The 24,358-nt window shown below is 40.3% G+C and overlaps 1 protein-coding gene across 1 annotated transcript; it reads left to right on the top strand.

Moving 5' to 3' along the window:
- The first annotated feature begins 6,380 nt into the window (after positions 1 to 6,380).
- On the top strand, positions 6,381 to 23,419 carry LOC131288109 (oxysterol-binding protein 1). The gene is made up of 11 exons (XM_058317220.1): positions 6,381 to 7,299; positions 9,859 to 9,948; positions 11,519 to 11,647; positions 12,771 to 12,959; positions 13,113 to 13,371; positions 14,998 to 15,157; positions 20,795 to 20,994; positions 21,077 to 21,324; positions 21,400 to 21,610; positions 22,154 to 22,797; positions 22,894 to 23,419. Exons 1-11 carry the CDS (start codon positions 7,010 to 7,012, stop codon positions 23,102 to 23,104), a joined length of 2,631 nt encoding a protein of 876 aa, XP_058173203.1. The 5' UTR covers positions 6,381 to 7,009; the 3' UTR covers positions 23,105 to 23,419.
- Positions 23,420 to 24,358: the final 939 nt, after the last annotated feature.

The raw sequence follows: 24,358 nt of genomic DNA, 5'->3' as shown, positions 1-24,358 counted from the left end.
TGGTGTAAACGGGCGGACGGACATATTTGTGGCACAACTGCTTTGTAGGAAGGTGCACAAAGAAAAGTGAAGAAAAAACAGTTAGCGAAAGCGGTGGGTAAAGACATAGCGTAAATAAATTCACGCATACTTATTTCCAGTTCATAACTCAGCAACCGTAGCTGCTTATTTCCTACCACTCTTGATAATTCGAACTCTCGATAAATCGAACTTTTTTCTTGGTCCCTCCAACTTCGAATTATCGAGAGTCCACTGTATATGCAAATAACAATAAGGTTCAAAATTAATAGTGCATCATAAATCTCACGAGGTTAAGGTCACCAATAATCTACGACTAAAAAAGTAAGTAAATTTTTGTCCATCTTAGAAATCTTGGATTCCCTCTTACAAACAAAATACATCTACAACATAAAATTATAACATCAGGCATTATTATAAATTATTAGGTAAAATCATAAATTATTAGGTGATGATGATGATGATGAGTCCCACCCAATTCCCCAACACAAGTTTGAGAATGGCCGAGTTATCTTAAGATATTTGCTACAAACTTCAAAGCAAATCACGAAGTGGTGGGATCAAAGTGATCATTCACGAAAAAGATCAGTCAGCTCTCGTTTCCTAGCATACAGCGGTTAGCACAACTTTCATAGGACAAAAAACGTGGAACCACTCTCCGGAGTGCACGGTCAAAAATGCTCACTCCTATTCATGTAGCCGGTATCTCCCTTGTCCAACAGTTGGTTGGGTTGTGTCGAAAAAATCATCAATAGACGAATTCGAGGCGCCTGTAACGTGATTACACAAGAGCGGCTGATGCAGTTCCTACAGAAAGATCCACTACAAATTTCCACTTTAACGCGCGCGTGTCTCAAAGGTATGTTGTCTCATTCATTTTTTAAATTTACATTTCATTTTGCAAAACAATGTCATCATCATCATCTGTGAGATCGTGATGAGAAGTGCGGTGTTCACAAACATTAAATTTTGACAATATTCAACTATTAGACATTACACATTCTACTGGGTTCTACTTAGGGGTAATAACCTGCTTAACGTACAGGGCTCACAAGCGCTTGAACTCGCGAACGTTTGCATCCTCGGCAATCTCTCTTGGCATACTGTTATACCATTTTATATTTTTACAAAATAACGAATTGCTAGCAAATATTGCCTACAAGTTCGACGTTCTAGGATCAGGAGACCTTCGAGTGTTGTACCGGTGGACATCAGAACCCCTAAATACTCTTTCTCCAAGGTACCCCGGCAACAAACCCATCAGGAGTTTAAATATCAGTATCATAGTCTGGTGCACAGCATAACAGCAGATAGCGTATACCGACTAAAACACAACACTGGCCTCATTATTCTATTTTGCAGTTTTTGTAACCTTTTGAGGGGTGTCCGATTGCCAAGGACCAATATTAATGGACAAAAATCAAAATGCGGTGAGATAATTGATTTGTAGAGGTGAACTTTCCCAAACAAATTTAGGTTGTTTCCCTGTCTACTCATCACACCACACTTCTTTGCCACTTTAGCGATGACCCTATCAATGTGTGCACTGAATGTTACCAAGTCGTCTAGAATGATAATAAGTAAAACGATATTGGACAAACTGTCGGTTTGAGAATCTTGTTAATGATTAGTATGAGAGACTGGGCGTCTCCATTGAATCTTTTAACAGATTATACAGACTTTGCATTTTCGCACTTTTGCTTTTCAAGCAACGTTTGTGGAATACATTGTAACGATAACTAGCTTAATAAGAATTAGCGAATCAGTAGATAACAAACTAACAAAAATCTATGGAAAAGAGACTCGTTTACGTCAGCCTTCGTTGCCCGCAAACCTTTTGAAACAATACCAACACCAATCGAATGAAAAAAAAAGTCGCAGCATACCATGTAATGAGCCAGAAACCGCCCGCTAGGCGATTTTGAGCAAATCGTTCTGAAAAACGTCCTACGTGAAACAAACATCGACTAAACCTCAAACGTGGTCGCAGTGGCGAGCGTGAGCAGCGGCGGGCAGCCGTGAGCGAGCCCGGGTCGTCTCGCTCATGCTCAGTACTCAGCCGATGGCTGCGTTCTGCTAGACTGGTTTGAACCACATGCCTATTTACCAAGGTGCCACACGTGAAGCTTTTTACACCGAACGAACGTTTTTTCGAGCGCGGTTCACGTTCGGTGTTGAAGCTATTCTCAGAATTCGAGCGAACGTTCGCTAGCGTACCGAAAAAGTCGAGCAAAGTTTTTGGGCATGGTTCCCCTTCCATGTACGAATTAAAAAAACAGACCCACTGTTATAAATATGGTATACTACTGTGTCCAAAAAGTAAGGTGACTTTGGTACGCAAACTGTGCACGTCCAAGGTATTGGCGGATTATTATTTTTTTATTGTTGAAATATGTGTTTTTGACTTCTTCAGCAAATTTCATGTAAAAATATTCATCAGGATAGGAGATATGATTTTTTTTGTGGCCTACTACACGTATGAACCTCGTTTTTCGTCTCTGGTCACATTTGGGGAGCAAAGAATTTGCTTAAAATTTTGTATGCGTAACTAATTTTTAGCTGCGGATTCGTTGAAATAGCTTTTGGCGATGCAGTAATGTCGAAAAAAAAAGTTTGCTACGGGTTTAGTGAATTCCAAAATGGCCGCCAGGGCCACAATGGCCAAAAGGGTGTCATGCGACACATTATCCTCAACGATTCAGCATTTGACGAAGCTCACGTTCAAAATATTAGGGAATCAATGTTAAATAATCGTCGATTGATGATAAGAGACTTCACCGATAATATTAAATTATCGAAAGTATCAGTAAATATCGTTTTAGAGGAGGTTTTGGGCCTGGAATTCGACTGGTACCAAAATCGTTGAATTTTTTAAAAAAAAAGGCGTTGCGTTAAAGTGGGTGAAACAGCGCTATCCGACTAAATTGACAAGACGAAGTGCATTATTACTGTAGACGAGACTTGGAACTATGCTTCAGACTGCAAAACAATCAATCAATCGAATAAATAGCGTGCCAGGAATAAGCCAGAACCAAAAAACTAGACAAACGAGGGTCATACGTGTAGTAGCGCACAAAATAAATCGTATCTCCTATCCGGATACATATTTTTACATGAAACTTGCTGTAAAAATCAAAAACACATATAGCAACAATAAAAAAAATAACAATCCACCAATACCTTTGACGCACCCAGTATGAGCACCAAAGTCACCTTACTTTTTGGACACAGTAGTACACCAAATGCCGCATAAAGCTCGGGGTAAAAATATATGGTATACGCGTTGGTTCCCCAAGGAGAACCTTGCTGCACTTTCCTACCAAAGGTATACATGCCTACCAAAAAGAACCTTGCCAAGTGTATTTTTGGTAGCCATGGACTCCTCATAACGAACCAATAATTTTTTGCACATCGTACATCGAAGGAGCCTGCTACGATCCATGGTCGCTGTTTGCCAGCACGAACCAGAGGAGGGGTCGGACCATTTCGGGATGTTTCGCCTGATCGCCTTCCGAACCGGACGATAATTTATTATTATTATCGATATATCAAAAAAATGAAACAAACAAAAATATTTTCCTTCATGAAAATAATTATTATGGGAAAGAAAAGATATCCTGAACTCAGCTCATATAATCTACTACGAATGGGTATACGTTTTTTGCGCGTATAGTCAGAAATAGGTATAATAAACGCACAGTCACGTCAAAAGCGTTCTCTTTAGAGGCGTCCCGCAAGCATAAAGAGAATTGTTTTACCCTTCTTGTCAGAAGTCGGTTTACGCCTATATTGCATAGGAAATCTGCTGCAAAAGAAGGGGTAAAACAATTCTGAAAAGAAGAGTGGGCAGTTCTGAAGAGAATTCTTTTACCCCAAAATAACGCCAAAATTTCTCGTTGGGTCGCTTGCGTGTGCCTCCTCGGTGAGCGGTTTTGAATGGAGCTTCGTCAGGCCAATACCGTTCAGCGGTAGTAGCGCCACATACTCAACCGAAATCAATGATATTGTCTCTAGATCGACTTGTTACGTTATTAATTCGACTCACAGATCCAATCAAGCTAGAACGGAATCAAATCGAGTCCCAAACAGTTCAAATCTGATTCGAATTCCAAAATAAAATCTTTAGAATCCGTCAAATGGGATTCGAATCTTTAGAATTCGTCTCTGGATCGAATCTTAGAATCTTCCGAATCCCGATTCTGCCAACACTATACCACGGATCTCTACGTTAGTGATGAGGAAACTACAGGGATTCAAATCTTTCGATTCAAATCCATTCTGAGATCCGGATCTTCGAATCGGAATCCCAATCCGTCATATCATATATGCTCATCTAATGCCGATTTTGGCTAAACCTCAAACGGTGGTTGCAGTGCTGACCACCCCCTCATACCGCACCCATAGATTGATTGCGTAGCTGAAATTAACGGATGGCTCACGGTCAGCACTGCGACCACCGTTTGAGGTTTAGCCCCGATTTTTCATATCTCGCTCGGGGTCCACACTACAGCGCGACGTCCCGTTTCAAAAGTAGCCCATTTTCGGCAGAACAATCGCGCAAGCCAAGCGCGACAGAGGTAGGGGAGTATGTGGAAATATGTATCACATTGGGGCGCAAACTCGGCTAAAATTTTTATTGAATTTAGACGTAGTGATGCATGATACTTGTTCAGCTACGTATTATGCACCCTGAGTGAGTTTGGCGCTTCTACATTTGAAATTCAATTAGAAAACAAACTTAAACAGACAGCGACGATATTTTGGCCCGCCGTCAATTCGAAACGTAAACAAACCGACAGCTGGACAAACCGTAAACAAATTGAAACACAAACGCGAACAAAACGAGCAATATTCTTCACGAAACATCGGATTTTTCGTTGTACTACTTGTCTCTAGCATTCACAAGTGTAATTCAGTTATGAAACTCAGTTTTAATTGATTTTTTTACCAAAGTTTTTTTGGGTGCCGAAACGTAAACAAACTGCACTCAACAAGTAGGAGATGACAGAGAAATATATATCTCTTACTCGAGGTCCACACTACAGCGCGACGTCCCGTCACAAAACGCGACGTCGCCTGACAGGCGGCCGAACTCCATACAAAAAAAATGTCGCACAAATCGCGCTAGTGTAGAAACAGCGAAAAACGTGACGTCGCGCTAACTCTTGTCAAATGTCAATTCGAAACGAAAACAAGCCGACAGCTGGACAAAACGTAAACAAACCGAAACACAAACGCGTACAAAACGAGCAATATTCTCCACGAAACATCGGATTTTTCGTTGTACTACTTATTTCTAGCCTTCACAAATGTAATTCAGTTATGAAACTCAGTTTTAATTGATATTTTTACCAAAGTGTTTTCGGGTGCCGAAACGTAAACAAACTGCACTCAATAAGTAGGAGATGACGGAGAAATATATACCTCCTACGGTGGGGCAAAATATCGTCGTTGTTTGTTTTAGGTGGTTTTCTCAGTGAATTTCAAATGTAGAAGCGCCAAACTCACTCAGGGTGCATAATACGTAGCTGAACAAGTATCATGCATCACTACGTCCAAATTCAACAAAAAAAATTTAGCCGAGTTTGCGCCCCAATGTGATACATATTTCCACATAATCCCCTACCTCTGTCGCGCTTGGCTTGCGCGATTGTTCTGCCGAAAATGGGCTACTTTTGAAAAGTGACGTCGCGCTGTAGTGTGGACCCCGAGTTACGGTGGGGCAAAATATCGTCGATGTTTGTCTTCTTCTTCTTCTTCTTGGCGTAACGACCGTGTTGGTCATGCCTGCCCGTTAAGGGCTTATGAGACTTGTTTCCCTGTTGTACGTGGATAGCCAGTCCTCTCGTACAGGGGAGGGTCCGGTCTCGGTTGGGATTCGAACCCACGCCGTCGAGGTGGTGAGCCCCGGCGCTCATGGGCCGATTTTCTAACCGGCGCTACGGCTCGGCTGTCGCGGGCCCCCGTCGATGTTTGTGTTAGGTGGTTTTCTCAGTGAATTTCAAATGTAGAAGCGCCAAACTCACTCAGGGTGCATAAAATACATAGCTGAACAAGTATCATGCATTACTACGTCCAAATTCAACAACATTTTTGGGCCGAGTTTGTGCCCCAATGTAATACATATTTCCACCTCTGTCGCGCTTGGCTTGCGCGATTGTTCTGCTGACACTGGGCTACTTTTGAAACGGGACGTCGCGAGTGTGGACCCTGAGTCAGATGGGATTCGAATCTTTAGAATCCGTCAAATGGGATTTGAATCTTTGGAATCCGTCTAGGGGTCGAATCTTCGAATCTTCCCAATCCCGATTCTGCCAACACTACTCTACGTACCACATGAATTTCGCGAAAAATGGTGGACGTGGCTGGTTGTGTCTGTTAACACTAGCTAATCGTTTTCACAATTTTTGTTGTCCGCCGTCGCTCGTCGTTCCTGTGCGCTGTGGTGGGACAATATCGGCGACACAGGTGATCGATTGGATAATAGAAGCGTCTAATCGGTAAATCGTAGTGGAGTAAAAAGTTACCCGTGTTGCTTGAAGGAAACTGCCACACCATCGTCGACCCAGAGGTGGTGGGAGAGAAGGCTTTACTTTCTGTGCCGTTGAATGGAACATACGATTCCGTTCGTCGTATCGACACCGCTCCGTGTAAATGCGTACCTTGTTATCATTATCGGCCCCGTGTTGGTGAATTTTGAGAGCAGGATTAGTTAGCTCGGTGCATAATCAGTAAATTGGTACCGACGGTATCTGTAGCACATACCGTTTGATCTCTTGTGTCTCATCCACGTATGTGTGTGTGTGTGTGTGTGTTTGGTATTTGGTAACAAAAACAAAGTCCATTTCTGAGCTTGTTGAAGACTCGATCAAGAAGACGTCCGCGGTCGTGGACGACATCTTTAGTGCTTCAGTTGTGCAAAGCCCTGCGGTAGAGAGGGTCATTACGTGCGGCCAGTGATACACTTTCGGCGCAGACACGAACGAAGGCAATGTCTGAAGTGATGCCAGGCACTGCGAAACCAGCTGGAGGCACAACTCCTATCGCGCCCAGTGCCACCGGACCAGCAGGGTTAGTAAGCGGGGTGGCTGCTGTGGCTGCTGCCGCCGTCGTTGCCAGTGGCGCAGCCACGACGAACAGCACCAATCCCAATGGGTCTGCGGCCGCAGCATCCCAGACGGAGCCGGACATGAAGGGTTGGTTGCTAAAGTGGACCAACTACTTGAAAGGCTACCAAAAACGATGGTTCGTCCTATCGAAAGGTGTACTGTCCTATTACAGGTAGGAATCGTGGGCGTTGCATCACACCAAGGCGTGTTTTCATTTCCATTGCCCTTCAATATTTCTACAACACATTTCTGCCTTTCCAAGTTTGATTCTTTTGGTTTATTGCTCAGCTGTTTCTAACCCACACTGGTTAAGCGTTGTTTCTTTATTTTCTGTTCGGTTCCCATTTCTTCTTTCTTCACCCTTTCGTTGTTCCTTTTATTTCATCGAAAGTAGATTTTTTGTTACTATGGTTTTTACCTTTTTCCTCCACAGAACCGTTGGTAGATTTTTCTACACATTTTCCCGCACTGTGCACCACAGCAGCGATTTCGTTCATATTTACATGCATTCTCACCCGCACTCACCTCACCAATGCCAACACGTCCATGTCCTCGCATCCGCAAATAATCACCTTGCTTTATAAATAGCTCCCAAAACCTTCGTCTTGAATATTCCATGTTGGCCTTATAAATCGACCAATTTAAATTGTACGTAGGCTAATTTAACATGTGGATCAAATATTTATCAAAGCAGGACAATTGTAGTATTTGTTTTTGAATCCTTGCCCTATCTTATGGAATATCGTAGAAACTCCTCATCGAACTATGATGCAACGCGCGACGCCTCAGGGCATTTAATGATGGTTGCAAGTGTGTGCGCGTTTGTTTGTGTTTTCAGCGAAGGTGTGTGGGTACGTCTAGAGGTGTTGTTTATCAGCGAGTGTTGGGGAATTTCTATTTTTTTAGTCTCGCGTTTTTTTTATCTGTTCGCACATGCTAAGAAAAGCGGTACCCCATGTTGGGTGACAACAACCGAGCGGAAGGAAGCATCAGTGAACCCTATCGTTGGCTGTCAGTGGCTCGAAGGACATTGTGAAATGGGACGTTGATAGCCGAATAATAATTGCTATTTTTGAACCACGGCGAGACCCGCCTGTCCATTCCACCTGTGCATGCCCACGGACGGTGATGGCGTAGGACTGCGTTTCACGGTAGAATGCATTCATTTGCGTTTTGATATCAAAATGCTTACGATACCCTAACACGGTTACGTCACAATGCAAAATAAACCCGATCGATTTTTATGGCGCGTAAAAAGTTTCCTTCCAAGAAAACCGTTTCTTAAAAATCATCAGAAATCTTATAATGGCACACCATCCTATTCCGCTGAGAGGCAATGGAGTTGTAGGGCTGACATCGGTCACTTTAGGGTTTAATGACCAACCTTATCGGTTACGCCAGAAGGCATGACTAGAAGAAACCCTAAATCTAAATCTCTTCCTATCTCACCACCAGTGTCCAGTCCGCGCGATTCACTACCACACTACACTTTCTTGAGGGTGAATAGAATTTCCTTATCAATTCCTGAGATCGTTTTGTGATTTTAATGAATACATGGCTGGAGTAGGAGCTTTTGCTATGTTCTTTGAACTATTTTTTTCGGTTCGCGCACGTTTTGTGTTGCGAATAGTAATAGTTCGGCTACCAAAACAGAGAAATTTACGTGTATCCAAGGGGTTTAACCGTTAAGGTTATGGAATTAACATCCTAAGATGTTTTATACCATGGATCGTATTGCATACCATACAGTATCAAAATGTTTAACGATCGTGATGTTTGATTGTACATTGTTAGCAGGTAGAAGGTTATGATTTCCGCAAAACAAGGTATCACATAACTTATAAACAGTGAAGACTTCAGATTAGTTCATAGAAACTAAAAATTACCCATCAGGACGATCTTTTTTAGATTCCATTAAAGGTAATATACTCTCAAAACCTGATAAAATGTATTTGCTAAGTGGAACAATTGATACATCTTCCCACAATACTCGTGCAATTTATAAAAACCCCATGCCCGCAAGATGCATAAAACTTAACTATCATTAAATGTTTTGAATTAGTATGATTTAAATTTAAATGAATTTAAATGGATGTTAAAGCACTATCGTTTGTTTATTATTAACGTTGCATATGCTGTATATATGGCCTAATTGGCGATAATCAGTCTCATTGTAACTTATAGGATAGTTTCATGCAATTATATATTTTTTCGCTAACCTTAGTCATGCTTCTCATATTGACTGCAAGCCATTGCCATTATCTGCTTATCCATATTCATTTTATTTACATACTATTGCTTGTCCCTTTCATTCCTTACTTTATTCACAGATTTTTATATTAAACCGACGAGTTCTTTGCCATTTACTAATTTTCACTGCATGATTATTGTATTAAAACACTTTTATTTGCAAATTCATCTTGTATTTATAATTGTATTAATTTGTATTGTATTATAATTTGTCGTCTTTTGTTATTTTTGTGTTTTTCGTTTCATTGACTAACATGAAATAAACTAATTGGTGTACAAAGTTTGTGCCCTTAAAATTAAAATCTACCGTTAAAAAATTTAAACAATTACAAACAACTTAAATCCGTACAAGGCTCGGAAAACGCAATGAACTACATATAGTATCAATATAAAAGCTGTGATACTCTTTACACCTAAATCGATATTGAACGAAAAGAAACAATCGAATTGATATGACTCTGGGGTTTGAACTATTGAACAGGGCTGAACACGGAGCCGGATCGTATGCTGGGGGCAGGAGTGCCGGGGGTAAATTATCTATAAGACGCCGCAGGAAAGGCCCCCGACCCGAGTGAGTAGAGCCCCATGACAAGTGGAAAACAAAATCATTTAAACACACTTTCCTATCGTGTTTGGAAAACGTGTCTATAAAATAGGCTTAAAAGCATCTTCGTATCTGAAAACATTTGGCTCATGCAATTTTTCTCTTTCTTTTTACCATGTTTGATTGCTGTTAGTACTTTTTGTTCTTTACTTTGTTGGTCACACTTTCTCTTTCTCCCTCTCTGTTCATTTAGCCCTTTTCCACTATTGCTGTATCGCTCGTTTCCTCTACATAAGTTTTTTTAAAAATGGAAATTACAACGCTTTTAGTTTTCAGATGTTTAAGCACTTTGTTGATTGTGTAGAGAAGTAAGGAAAATTATGCGTTTCTATCACATTTTTTAGGAATAGGCTAAAATGGCTTGTAGCTATTTTAGAGGGCTTTTTATGTTTCGACAATAATTATTCTGTTTCACGTGTTTTGACGTTTAGGTGAATAATTTAGATCGCAATGCATTTTTTTTGTTTTCCTTATATATGGAGCTTCAATTAAGAAAGTTGAATGCATTACCATTAAAATTAAAGTTTGTGTAGTGAATCTCGATCGTGTAATTAATTATCAGCGATATTTTGAATTTTTACTTGATCAATGATAAGTGTTTTTAGCGACTGATTTTACATTTGCCGTTTGCAAATTAAAATGCTGTATTTGGAGACAAAAATTAAACCGACATGGATCGGACATTTGCATTATTTTTATTTCCATAAAAAAATAATTATTACCACATTAAAACTAAGCCTAAGTTTAACTCTACATTACTAATATCTGCATTACTAATAACTTTCAAAGGGCATGTTTCTTTTAATACCATTCAACAACATGTAATGCTCGTAAGTCTGTGGGCCGTGTGCAACCATAATGTAGTTTTCCATAAACGGTACATCAAAATGTTTTTGTTGTGGCAAGATGTTTTTGGTTTTTTGGAGATGTCTTTTCTTTTTTTTTATTTTTGATTCCGTATTCCATCTGAATCTAAGATTCTTTACATCTATCAGCCAGCTAAAATAGTGAATCATTTTGGAAATTAATAATCCCATAACAAAAATAAGATATCGCTCATTACTTTCTAGTTATTGTATGCCATTGGTGCCATTCTAGTTATTGTATGCCATTGGTAGAGACGCATAATATCTCTTGTTGAATTAAGCAATTCTACAGCACAATCATTTTTCCATTTCATGGTAATTTGAAACGGGACACACATGCATTTAATTGTTTCATTTTTCTTATGGTTTAAATATATTTCTTTTCAATTCAGGTACAAAAGTAGTTGAATGAGAATGAATGATGTTTAATGAGTTTTGTGCTAGAGTAATTCTTTAAATACTACTTTTGCCCGTTATCATCAGTGAACTCAATAGTATGACACACTATAATTTTTGTTTTTTATTGTTTGTTTTCTAGATGCATTTTCCAAAACCGATACTAAAATTCACCTGTGTACCAATGGATCCCATTACTTCCCCTGTACCCAATGTAGCAAGCGTAATGAAAAAAAAACCATTGACCTCCCTCCCTCCCCTAATTTACCCCGCAGGAGCAAAGGAACCATGATGCAATGCTTAAGAGCCCCACGTTCTCCAACTAGATTGGTACCTCCCTCCCTGCCAGACTCGAATAGCAATAGCAATGTGCCGATGAAGAAGCATAGCAAAAAGCTGAAAAAGTAATTAAAACTAAACCACCGTCGTTAGTAGTTTAGTAGAGGTCTAAGTAGTGCTGGATGTAAAAAAGAACTCCATCAGCCCCGCGTGTGTTAACAATGGATGATGTGTGTCGGTGGTGGTTGGGAGAAAGATTGGTGATGGGATTTACTCAAAAACACATCAGCTAACACGATTGTAATCATATCATGGATAGGACATACTAACCGATCTGTAGTCTTACAGAAATCGATCAACACGAACTGGTCAGTAACGGCATGTCTAGACAGTATGTTTCATTAGTGTTAGGTGAGGATTTTGTTTTCTCGAAACGTTTAATGAACTTCTATTGTAATGTGCACTCATCAAACGAGTTTTGGTACCTAGTTTAGGTAGATTATCTTGAGCATTTTTTTTTCTTCTCAATACTTTCCTGAATAAAACACATATGAGGTTGTACTGTTTCATAATATCGGAATGTACAAGGTGATGGTCATCTATGTGTATATATCATAATCGAAACTTCCCTTCCCAAGAAACCTTTTCGTGTACTACGAACAAACTACTCAGTGTACTAAACATATGAAAGAATGCTCTTCAATCCTTTCGCTCCTGCCGCCACATCCTTGTCCTCGCTTAAAGCTTTCCATTTGTATACATGTGGTCTCATATTATTTCAAATCGCATTTGATTGAGTCCAATCGTTTACTTATTCTTTCCATCGAAACCATCGAGGCTTTTACGGTGGTGCTTTGCCATGTAGTAGAAGTAATGGATTCCTTTCGCTGTGCGGCTCAGATCAGATGATGACCCAGGGAGCACATGATTTGGAAACCTTTACTTCCCGCCACACTGCCGCTGGGTAATCGCAGGCAAAAGAAAACACATACATACACACACATACGCACAATTCATGTTTCCCACTGCTTTCTTCTGTGTTAGTTCCTTTCTCTTTCTATCACTCTGTTCTTCCTTTTTCTTTTATCTGCCCATTCACGTTTGTTGGTATCCTCTTGTATCCTTCCGTTTTGTATCCTTTACTTACCCTTGCGCGCGCTCTTTCTGATAACTGATTGTTCCCTTTTGTTCTTCTTCTTCTTCCGCCTGCGATCGTCCGTCTATCGAAATCTTCCTCTATTTCTCCAGAAACCAGGCGGAAATGGCGCACACATGCCGCGGGACGATTTCCCTGCACGGGGCCCTCATCCACACGGTGGACTCCTGCACGTTTGTCATCTCGAACGGGGGCACCCAGACATTCCACATCAAGGCCGCCAACGAGGTCGAACGTCAGTCCTGGGTGACCGCGCTGGAGCTGGCCAAAGCGAAAGCAATGTAATGTATTATCCCATTCCCCCAACAGCCACCTACCACGGGTCAGCCTTCCCTGGTCCGACCCCGGGGTGAACGTTTGGCGGGGGCGGAAAATTGCTTTCGGATATTTACTGTCACCTAAATTGTGATTTTCTTCCCCGTTTCGATTCACAGACGTGCGATGGAAAGCGACGAGGAGGAGGAGGATACGGCAGCCAACACGATACCCAGCGAGGAGCTGAATTTGGTCGTGCGCGAGCTGACGGTTAGGTTAGAAAATTTGAAAACATGCTACGACCTTATCACCAAACACGGCACCGCCCTGCAGCGGGCGCTCTCGGAGTTAGAGACGGGCGACGATCTGGCGAACAAGACGAAAATCGTCAGCGAACGGGCAACGCTTTTTAGAATATCCTCCAACGCCATGATCAATGTGAGTATCTTTGTTGGCAACGGAACCGCGTCTTCCTGTCTTTTAACGATCCATAGGCATCCATTGTATTAATTTGTTTGGTTCGTAAATGCATCTCGGATATCCTTGCAACTAATCAAAATTTGTAGGAATCGTTTTCTGCCATTTTTTCTCTATTCTTTAGTAGATGAGGTGATCTCGTAATGCGCTGAATAAAGCAACATTTTATACTTTAACCAAATAATATAATCAAAACATTGGAAATACTATGACAGCCCTTTCTCAACTAAGAAACCTTGCTTCTTCTAAATTTGTTTTGATATTCTAAATGATCGCAATGATATACAGTCCGGACCAACTCGCTAAATAACGAGAAACAAAGATGAACGTTGCTAAAGACCTCATACATCATAAGATGGACTTTTAACGGCTATAATATGAGTTGTCCGCATATGGATCATGTAGGTTTTGTTGAACTAGTTGGCTTCCAGCAGTAGTAAAATCCGTAAAAAGAGAGTTCGAGTAAGGCTATTGAATCCAGCTTCCTGGGTCTTCGCAAACAAACCTGGAGACATATATCTCTATTGAGTTAAGGACCGACTACCAGGGCCATATGTGTCTGTGATTATTCTGATTTTCTGTGTGAGTCACAGTTTCACTGCGAGCATGTTTTGTTCGCGTTGAGAAGTTTTTGCTCTTTTTAATTTTTTTGCCAAATTCGTAAACGATTACTTATTAGCATATTTGCTAACTATTTTTGTTTTTTTTTTGTTTTGGTCAATATGGTTCTCGGCACTGGTCAATGAGAAATTAAATTTGTTTCAATTGTAGCTTTGAATTTTAAATAAGCTATTTTGCTTTGAAAAAATTACCCCTTTTTTACCGCTAGTCGGATACTAGTGTTAACATGTTCGGCGTCAAGTGCTACCGTTTAAGAGCATCAAAGATCAGACAAAGAAAAATGTATATCATTTGAAAATTAAAATTAAAAAACACTTAAAAAACCGCTATCGGGGGGCGGAAAAAAACATCGTAAAATTCAACAAGAATATCACCCGTACCTCAAAATATTTCAAAAAGCGAAACATCTTATACCATATCTCTAAAGTGTGTAAGGGACACACATATCAACCTTTTTATAGGTAATAAATATTTAACAAACAATCGTTAACTTACTGCAACTGTAAATGGCAATCAGTCTGTGTGGAAGGAATGCTCAATAAATGATACAACCAATCCATAGCAGTTTGAAGTACTGTTAAAATGTTTACATTCGCAAACATCACTCTTTGTTTACGATGTTTTATAGAACACAACAGCGAAAGGAATTTGAAACTTTTTACTCTGTATCTATTACTAAATATGTCACTGGTGGTCATGAGTAGATAAATAAACGCAACCTTAGTGTACCCGCGGTGGGACAAACCGTTCAGCACGTGAACGATAAGAATGACGCAGCACTTATCGAAGGTATTGCAAATGAAGGGTAAAAAAAGAAGTTAGCTATTGTCATAACAAACGCTGAAATTGAATCTTCTTTCTGCGCCATGAGAAGTAGGGGAAGATAATGGAAAGGAAACAAATGCACCCTAGGTATTGTGCTGGCAGATCGTGTTGACTAATGTAATGAATGCTTTCTTCTTCTAGGCCTGTTCGGATTATTTACAAACGGCGCAGACGCAGGGTCACAAGTGGTCCAAGATGTTGCAACACGAGCGTGACCAAAAGCTTCACCTGGAAGAAATGGTCGAACAGTTAGCTAGACAACATTCTCACCTGGAGCAGGCTGCCAACCGACACAGGCCTAGTGAGTATTATCATATGCTTGTTTGCTGGACCGTAGACTCGCGCCTAGGAGATGTCATGGAACTAGTAAATGGCTAGTAAATATGCCTAAGGGGTTACAATGACACTGGACCAAAGGCAAACATTTCCTCTTGTGGTTTGCTCTTTGTTGGTCTTTATTCCTTGAAGGTGTCATCCAACTCACGATCCATCAAACATTTCAACCGAAGTTTAATATAAAACTGTGACGTTATTTCATAAGCATTTTTCAACTCAACTTCCGCACAACATTTCAGTCTGAAATCATGACCCATCCTCTTTTCTTAGTACATCCACTACTCTCTCACCTTCTTCATGTCTTGTGTTTTATGAATATTTCCAATAAACTCCACCACTACGTGAAGAAATGGACAAAAACAAATCGCTCCCTGAGGAATAAGAAGCAATGTTGTGTTGTGGGAAAAAACAGACGCGAACTGACCGTTCGGTGTCTGATGTTGACCTTACTCGTTCTCGGATGGTAAATTGAATTATCACCTATTAACTGCCGCACGGTGTACGTTTTCATATTTCGAAAGTATTTCGACGGATATTTGGCGATACAAAGATTTGCCTTGCAACTGATCAGTTGCATTTTGTTTGATGTTATTGCATGAACACGTGCAATATTTTTTGAAAAATTATTGCATTACTATTTAAAAAACTAACAATGTGCAATATTATTTCAAAGGCCAAGCTGCCACCTTGCACGTTAAATTGAACTTCCACTTGCCATTTAATCCACGCCACAGCAAAAACTTTGCATAAACCAAATCATGGATAAATTACATCATGCAACTTTACCATTTTCCTTCACATATTCGTTAAGCCTGCTCTAGCGGAAGAAGAAAAATTCATTGCGTGTCGCGACTCACAACTCTCAAGGTCTCCATCATATTTTTAACCAACCGCTTCCGCACCCTCTACGCTCAGCGGTCACAGTTTAACATCGTAGCAATTACTGTAGGTCGTCCATTTGGTACAGCATTTTAATCACGTCGCCCGAGATTCTAAGTGCACAAACCAGCTGAAAAGCTTCCGTACACTTGCACTGTGCTCCGGTTTATCGTTGCCGGCCGCCCGAATGGGGTTGTGTAGTGTCCAGCTGGGGCTGGCGGCTAGTTTGCCTGTGTATATCATGCCAGTCTCGCTCAAATATTCACGTTAGGAGGCGTCAGTACAATTGGTGATTAATCATGTCACCATGCTATCGCTGTGCTCGTCATTGTCGTTTTGCGGAAGTATTGCGATTAGCGAATGCTGAATGAAAATCTGCCGCCAAATGTGATGGCGATAGAACGATTGATATATTTTCCCTCCTCAAATAATTACATTCCATCGCGTTGCATTGTCCGGTTGCGTTATTAGTTGAAACATGATAATCCCTTTTTTCTTGAGAGAATTATGTGCACTCCGACCTTAAATTTTACTTTTCAAAACAGAAGATCTTTTTGGTCAAACTGTTATTATTATTATAATTATTATTATTATTATTATTGTGTCAAGGCTACACCAAATTGAAACGTTCACTACGAATCACAGTTATATATTTTGGAACACATTTTTTTTTTTTGTTACAGCATTTAAAAAATCGGCGCTGAGATAGCACCTTGGTGGCGTGCGTTTCAATCGTTGATCCCTCTTTTAGTAGTGCAATATCCTCAATATGAATGGTTTAACATATAGATATAATGCAATGATCACAAAGCAAAGCAAATGGTTTTTTGTTTAAAAAATAATATCGAATTATATAAACTGCCGATTCCGTTATGAACTTGCCGTGTGAAGTTATCGTTGAAAAATAACAAAATATCCCAAAAAAGCTCTTAGATACTTTTTAACCCACACACGTTTTCAGAACCCATACGGAGTATTAATCAAACAAAAATTTGATGCTTTCAATACCCAACCAACATGCAGTTGTTTAGTATACATTTTAATATGAGACATCGCAACCTTCACTTGATTGTATGTGAAAAATGTACGTTGTCGAAGCATTGAAAATTAAACTGTAGGGCTTTACATTGAGAGATACATTCCGTTTCACCTAGGACGGTGCATATTGCCACGATCTCTACTGCAAAAATGCAAGAATTTTTTTTTTTCGACTTGCACGACTTCTCTATTGGCACCCTCTCCGAGTTATTGTGACCATGCAAGACTCATAGAAACATATTTTGTAGTATTTGTTAAATAAACGATTTAGGTACATGATAAAGATCCTCTTGATTATAAATCTAATTGCGATGGTTGGACCATCATTCTCGACAAAAATCGGTGCAAATTTTTACAACGTTTAACATCTGGACTGTTTTGTATGGGGTGTGTGAATATTACTTTGTATCTTTTCATTTACACTTCTCAACTAAAATACTGCAGCTGTATTTTACTCACCAGAGCATATGTACCCTCTTTCTCCTGTTTGTAAGCTATCGAAACTATCGTAGGTTGTTTGAAAATTGTGTATACTAGTCAGTCCTCTTCCGGTTTCGGCTTGGATTCAAACCCACGTCGCATAGCCCGTTGGCCGAACATGTTCAACATGAAAAAAATGTTAACAATATTGAAATACTGAACAATTGTAAACAAATGTTTTCGTACGTTCATTATAGCTAAAAAGATACTCTATACTCAGCCGACATATTTACTGTATGAACACTTGTTCTGTTTACCGATCAATACATGACATTGTCATATGTACATTTTGCAAAAATTCATTTGGAAGCGTTTATTGCGTCCACAACTGTGAAAAAAGAAGTGTTTAGGTATTAGTGAAACGAGGCAATTTGGTCGCGGATAGGCGTTTTTGTTGTGTGGTTCCACTACGACGAGACGATTTTCGTGCAGTTAGTCATTCCGCTGGTCGCGTAAAGACGAGAATCGCTGATAAGAGCGCGCGCGTTCCGTGCCCTTCGTTTTGTTCCTTTTTTCCCCTGCACCTTGTCGGTTGCTTTCGATTTCGTGTAGTGTTGTTTATTAGAAGACGCGTGTGTAGTAGCATAGTAAATCTGTTGCTTCCTCTTCAAGTGAACTAATCACTTGGTGATGTTTTTTTTGCTGTGTGTTACAATCACTTTGCCGCCTTCCTTTTATGTGTGAATATCATATACGCATTCGTTTCCCCTTGAAACACATCCCACGAAGTGAACCGTAAAACGCTGGTTTGATAGTTTGCGTGTAAACTGAGTTTCCATACCAATTTACACCAGTTCAGTGAACGGCAAAGAGACGTGTTTGTCCTGACGTACTGTGCGTTTAGCAAGTGGATCATACACCAAAAAAAAGTCCTAAAAATATATGCCAACTCAAAGTGGCACCACTGTCGTACGATTGGTGAGGTAGCAAATCCTAACGTCATCATGATAATGGGCCTAGCATGCGTCACTGTTTAACTGGGTATGTTTAAACTCCGTAGTTCTATAAAATGCTCCTTTTCCGGCCTCGTCCCACCCAACTGTTTTGTTATCTGTGAAATGCACCTGCGTTGACTTGCTGCAAGCATATCAGCTGATGGCCATTAGAACGATCATATGGTGGAACGTTGATAAGACAGCATTCCATACATGTAATAGTCCATTATTTAGTTTGAATGGTTGCTGTAATTGTTGTTGAGTTTCACAGGTATAAAGTAATCCTAGTGGACTTTGCAGCATTAAACAAAGTTCACTACTTTGTAACGTGATCACCTTGACCATGTGTTATATGCCTCGACCAAGGCTATTCGTAGTGGTTTGTAGTGGTGAAACAGTGCAGTGGTTGTGTGGTACGTTCAGAAAAACAAGAAATTCAACACACAGCATACAAACGGATGCGAGGTCTGCTACTGTAGTGCTTTACGAGAACATATGTTCTTCTCCTCTTAGCGATTGCTTTGTGCACTCTAAATTTTCTGCTGATTTGGCATTTTCGTTACCATTGCTTTTAAGACAGACGTTGCGGTTGTGAAGCAATTGATAGGAAATCTGTCTGAAAAGAAAATAAAAGATGGTATTGGGTTAGTATGCAGTTCGGTCAGAAAATTGATCGTGAAGGAGTAAACTTTTTCAATTAGCCTACTCTAGTGTTCACCGTTTTGAAGGACGCGGAATGTACGTTAGTTTGTCCTCTTTAACCCACGATGGGCCAAAATTCTTTTGCCATAATACTAGGTATTTCCAACATACGATAAATTATGCAAGTGAACAATTATTCTACTACTTATACATTAAAAAATTCTTTTACAAGGTAACAACATCTAATATCCTATTGTAAAAACGATTATGGTAACAGAACGTACGATGGCATATATACTGCAGTAATTGCTTAATGTCCCTGGTTTCGTTCACCTTCACCGTCACCACATCTCAGACACATTTATTTTATTGTGTACTTAACGGCCGCAAACGATGTGCTTAAGGAATAAGCTTAACATTCCTATCTAAACGCTGCTAGAACTACAATCGTTATTTCGCAAAAGTTTTTCGGTGCTATTAATAAAAACCAGCTAAAAAAACAACACATTCAGATGAATACTTTCCGTTCCCTTGACCTTTCTGGGATCAGCATATTCGGAATGAAGAGCATGCGAAAACACCACTGCTGTGGATTAGTTCAAGAGAACTACCCAAAAATGTCGTCGTTTAACCTATTTTTCTGCATTGTTCAAAAATAATATGAACACAGTATGTAGTTACATTATTGGATCCATTCATGATGTTTTGGATCCTTTAAAATATACCTCTTCCTACTAAACGCTTTGTTTAATGTTTTCGGTTTATTTTAAACAATTAAATGGGATGAATGCGGTGGAATAAACTTATGCAAACATTACACTAACCTCACTTAACAGAATATATCCTGAACAAATTTAACTATTTATGTTGCTCCTTTTCCATAATTGTAAATTGGTTTTATATTTAATGTTCAAGACAAAAATATGTGTCTGCTCCAAATTACCCGCGGAACCAACTGTTTCGCTGGTCATTTCGTGCAAGGTTCCACCAAGTCTGGTTTAATTTCTCTCTTGCCAAGGAAAAGTAAATAGAAACCATGTGAATCTGATGTTTGGGGATATGGGGGAATGCAAAGGTATTTCCCAAGTTCTGTTGCTAACAATAAGCGATGGCGCCATCTGCAGTGTGTGTATCCATGTTATAAGCTTGGCATGACGATGACCACAACGTTCATGAAATGTGATTACTGGACACACTTTCGTGTCCACTGAATATCCAGCAATGCGCCGCACATTTCCCTGTTTTGTCACGAAACGTTCTTTTTGGAGAATGTTTCATGTCCGAACAGTATTTATACATCGCACATTGAGTACTTAAAATAGTTACATAAATTGTTTGAGTGTTGTGAACCACATCAGTGTAAGAGTAGTATGATCCGTAGGGTTCGCCCAATTTACTGAACCATATTAGCTATTATTCATAAAATGCCATAGCTTTAGCTTAAAAAAATCCGCATTGGAAAAATATTTTTTATTTAAGAAATTAACAAATAAACCCTGGCTGCCTGAAAATCCTTTTTAATCGATAATTTCGCGATACCAGCTGTTTGATCATTGACATCAATAGGGTTGTTACTTCAGTAGATCAACGTGAAAAAAAAACTTAAATGTTGAATGTGTTTTTAACAGACGCTGCCACTTCTGCCTCGGACGACGAAGATAATGAGTTCTACGATGCACAAGAGGAAGGAGGCTCTGTCGCATCGCAAGAAGAAAGCTCTTTCATACTGAACATACCGGTCACGACGCACCACAACCACCGGCGGAACTCTAACGACGCCACCGGGAGCTCGTCCGAAGGAGAGGAAGGCAACAGTGAAACACAGCAAGTAAGTCCACTCAGTTCGGATGGGTAGTCTCGTAGTATGAAACGGGTTTTGCTAACTTTCAGTCGTACCAATTGTGTTCCAGGTATTAGTAGTTGCCGAGGATTTGGGCAACATGGATGTAACCGACAGGATATCGGTCAATAGTAGCCAAGCGCTAACACCAACACTATCGAATCAATCCAGGGTCGCCCGAAAAAGGCGGACACGGGTTCCCGAAAAACCCAACTACCCGTTGAATCTGTGGTCGATCATAAAGAACTGCATTGGCAAGGATCTTTCCAAGATTCCAATGCCGGTCAACTTTAACGAGCCTCTTTCGATGCTACAAAGGTACGTACTTGAAGAAAGGGTGTAAAACAAGGGTGGCAAAATATTTGCATAATTTATTTTTGTTGTTATGTACAGATTGACGGAAGATTTTGAGTACTCGGAGATTCTGGATAGAGCTGCTCAAGCGAAGGATACATGCGAGCAACTTGCTTATGTGACAGCATTTACCGTATCCAGCTATTCAACCACGAGTAATCGCACCGGGAAACCATTCAACCCATTGTTAGGGGAAACATACGAATGTGATCGAACCGACGATCTCGGCTGGAGGTGTATCAATGAGCAGGTGAGTCTTCGTTAGGACAGTCAATCGGTATCGAATATCGCACATCCATCCATACAAATCCTAGACCTGAATCATGATTTCAAATGAAATTTCTTGAAATGTTGTGTATTTCAATTCTAGATTTGGAATACATCGGTTAAAAATAATTATCCAACATTTCCCGCTTTATTGGTTGCTTCATCAGTCCCCCGGCTAAAATCAAAATAGGTGTTGATATGTTTGTGGATTTCATAATTATTACCATTTACCTTCTTCAGTTAAGCTCTAAATATGAAAGACCAAATTTGATTTCCGATAAAAGATAATTGAATATGTACTTGATAACCTTCCCATTGTTGTTTTTTTGTTTTTTCTTCTATATGTAATGGTCTTCTAAAACTAGTTCTGCATAAATCATGTTTTCCAACTTTGGTCCACTTCCAATAGCGAACACGTTAAATTATTTATGATTGAATAAAAATAATTAAAAAGACTAAATCTAAATCTTTAAATTAACTTTAACTTTGTTACACGTAATTTATTACATCATTTTTCAAACACCAGGTTTCTCATCATCCTCCAATGGCCGCACAATACTGCGAGGGCCGCGGTTGGCGGTGCTGGCAAGAGTTCTCTATGACGTCCAAGTTCCGCGGCAAGTACATCCAGATCGTGCCGCTCGGGTACGCACATGTCGAATTCCCCGCCACCGGCAACAAGTACACCTGGCGCAAGGTGACTACGACCGTACACAACATAATCGTGGGCAAGCTCTGGGTGGACAACCACGGCGATATGGAGATCTTCGGGGAAAATAACGCCAAAGGTGTAAAGTGTCATCTGAAGTACTTGCCGTATTCCTACTTCACGCGCGACACACAGCGACGGGTGAAAGGTGTCGTGATGGACAGCGTAAACCAGGTGAAGTGGGTAATCAACGGTACGTGGGACAGTAAGATCGAAATTGCCCCGGTAACGTCGACGAGCGGCTCCACGGAAAATCCGGTTTACAAGACGGGCAACTACAAGACGGCCTGGACGCGCCGCATGCCACCACCCGACAGCGACAAGTACTACAACTTTACCCTGCTCGCCTGTCAGCTGAACGAACCGGAATCGAACGTTGCGCCGACCGATTCCCGGCTGCGACCTGACCAACGGCTGATGGAGGATGGCAAATGGAATGAGAGTAACCAGGAGAAACTACGGTAAGCATGAGCACAGTTGTCTGACCTGTAAATTCATAGATAGTTCAAAGTGTAACTTTTACTAATACTATTGACCATATTATGTTTCTTCTACAGCTTAGAGGAAAATCAAAGGGCCCGTCGCCGGCAGCGTGAAGCGGAAGCGGAACAAGCCGCCACCGAAGGACGCCCCTATCCGCCCTACGAACCGATATGGTTCAGCAAAGAAAAGGAAGAAGGAACCGACAATCTGGTGCATGTCTTCAAGGGATCCTACTGGGATGCGAAAGCGAAACAGGATTGGTCGAAGAGCCCAAACATTTTCTAAACGTCAGACCGCTATGTTAAGGAGGAAAAAAGTAACAGCCTGCAACATTTTGCAAGTCTAAACCGGTTCCTATGCAGAGGAGATGAGTTCGGCCGCCCGTCCGCTAGCCTTTCTTTTTCTAGTAGAGAGCTCGGGGTTGTTGTTTTCAATGTTCTTGTTTGAAGCCAATTTCGATTGCTGTTAATTCCTTCCAACTAGGTGAATTCCAGTCTTTGAACAAATAATGAGCTAGGTGAACAGGACGAAAACTGTGGCGGACATTTGAAGGAAAGTAGACTAACAAATACAATATTCTACAAACACGTTCGAATATTATCACTCGCGTTTCTGTATTGAGCATGTAGCTTATCCTTCATCACTTACGCCTTGTCATTCTCATCCGTTACATTGCACCGTCATTGGTGCAAGTGACCCATAGTGGCTGCATTTTGTATACAGAAGATGGTAAAAGGGGAATGAGATTAAGGGAGCATGAATGTTATTTTAATGAATCACATCAATCATGCATACACGGCATTAAGTAAACATATACGGACTAATGAGATAAATTTCTACCTGCAGCACATACAACAAATTGCTATACAAAGATACACGAAACTAATTCAACTACCTATGGCTTGATGCACCTGTTCTGTAAGCTCATAAGAAACATCAAAGCTTGTAAATTATATCAGATGCGCGGATTATTTTAGCTATTTGAAATATTGTTTGCTGATTTATCCATCATTCACAATATGGTTTCCCGATCGACACAGGTGTATGAACAATTATTGAAACACTTGAATAACTCCTCATTATCATCATACGTTCGTTTCAGTCAGGACAAACTTTGATGTTACGATGGTTTATGCTTGTCTTTTTCTCTTCCCTTCTTTTTCATTTTCTTTTATTCTTTGTTAAAGTTGTTGTTAATGTTATTGTTGTTGATTTAACTCCTTTTTTCTGTACAAAATATCTATTCTTCCATGGTTGTTCGCTGTGAAACACATGATAGGAATCATTATTCTCCGGCAAGGAAAGAAAAAGTGTTACAATAAACACCAAACCCTACTCCGAATCTCACCACTATGTTGAATGTGGTTTCGAGAAGGTATTCGGGGGGTACTCGGTTCGTTGGGAGGGGGAACCCCCCCATAAGGTGGTTGAGAGAAGGTCAGCTTTTGTAATTTAGGTATTCAACCAACGACAACGAAACGTCTGCTGATGTAGCAGTAGTGCGGTGATGTATGGCCTAGAATTGTAGTCAACCCGGCC

This window comes from Anopheles ziemanni, chromosome 3, assembly GCF_943734765.1.
Source record: "Anopheles ziemanni chromosome 3, idAnoZiCoDA_A2_x.2, whole genome shotgun sequence".
Classification (NCBI taxonomy): Eukaryota; Metazoa; Arthropoda; class Insecta; order Diptera; family Culicidae; genus Anopheles; species Anopheles ziemanni.
Note: the sequence above shows the minus strand (reverse complement) of the source record. Positions and strands in the feature narration are given on the sequence as shown.

Coding starts and splice junctions, on each gene's coding strand:
- LOC131288109 (XM_058317220.1), top strand. CDS start 7,010: ATGTCTGAAGTGATGCCAGGCACTGCGAAACCAGCTGGAGGCACAACT. Junction 7,300..9,858: donor GGTGTACTGTCCTATTACAG/GTAGGAATCGTG, acceptor ACTATTGAACAG/GGCTGAACACGGAGCCGGAT. Junction 11,648..12,770: donor CATAGCAAAAAGCTGAAAAA/GTAATTAAAACT, acceptor CTATTTCTCCAG/AAACCAGGCGGAAATGGCGC.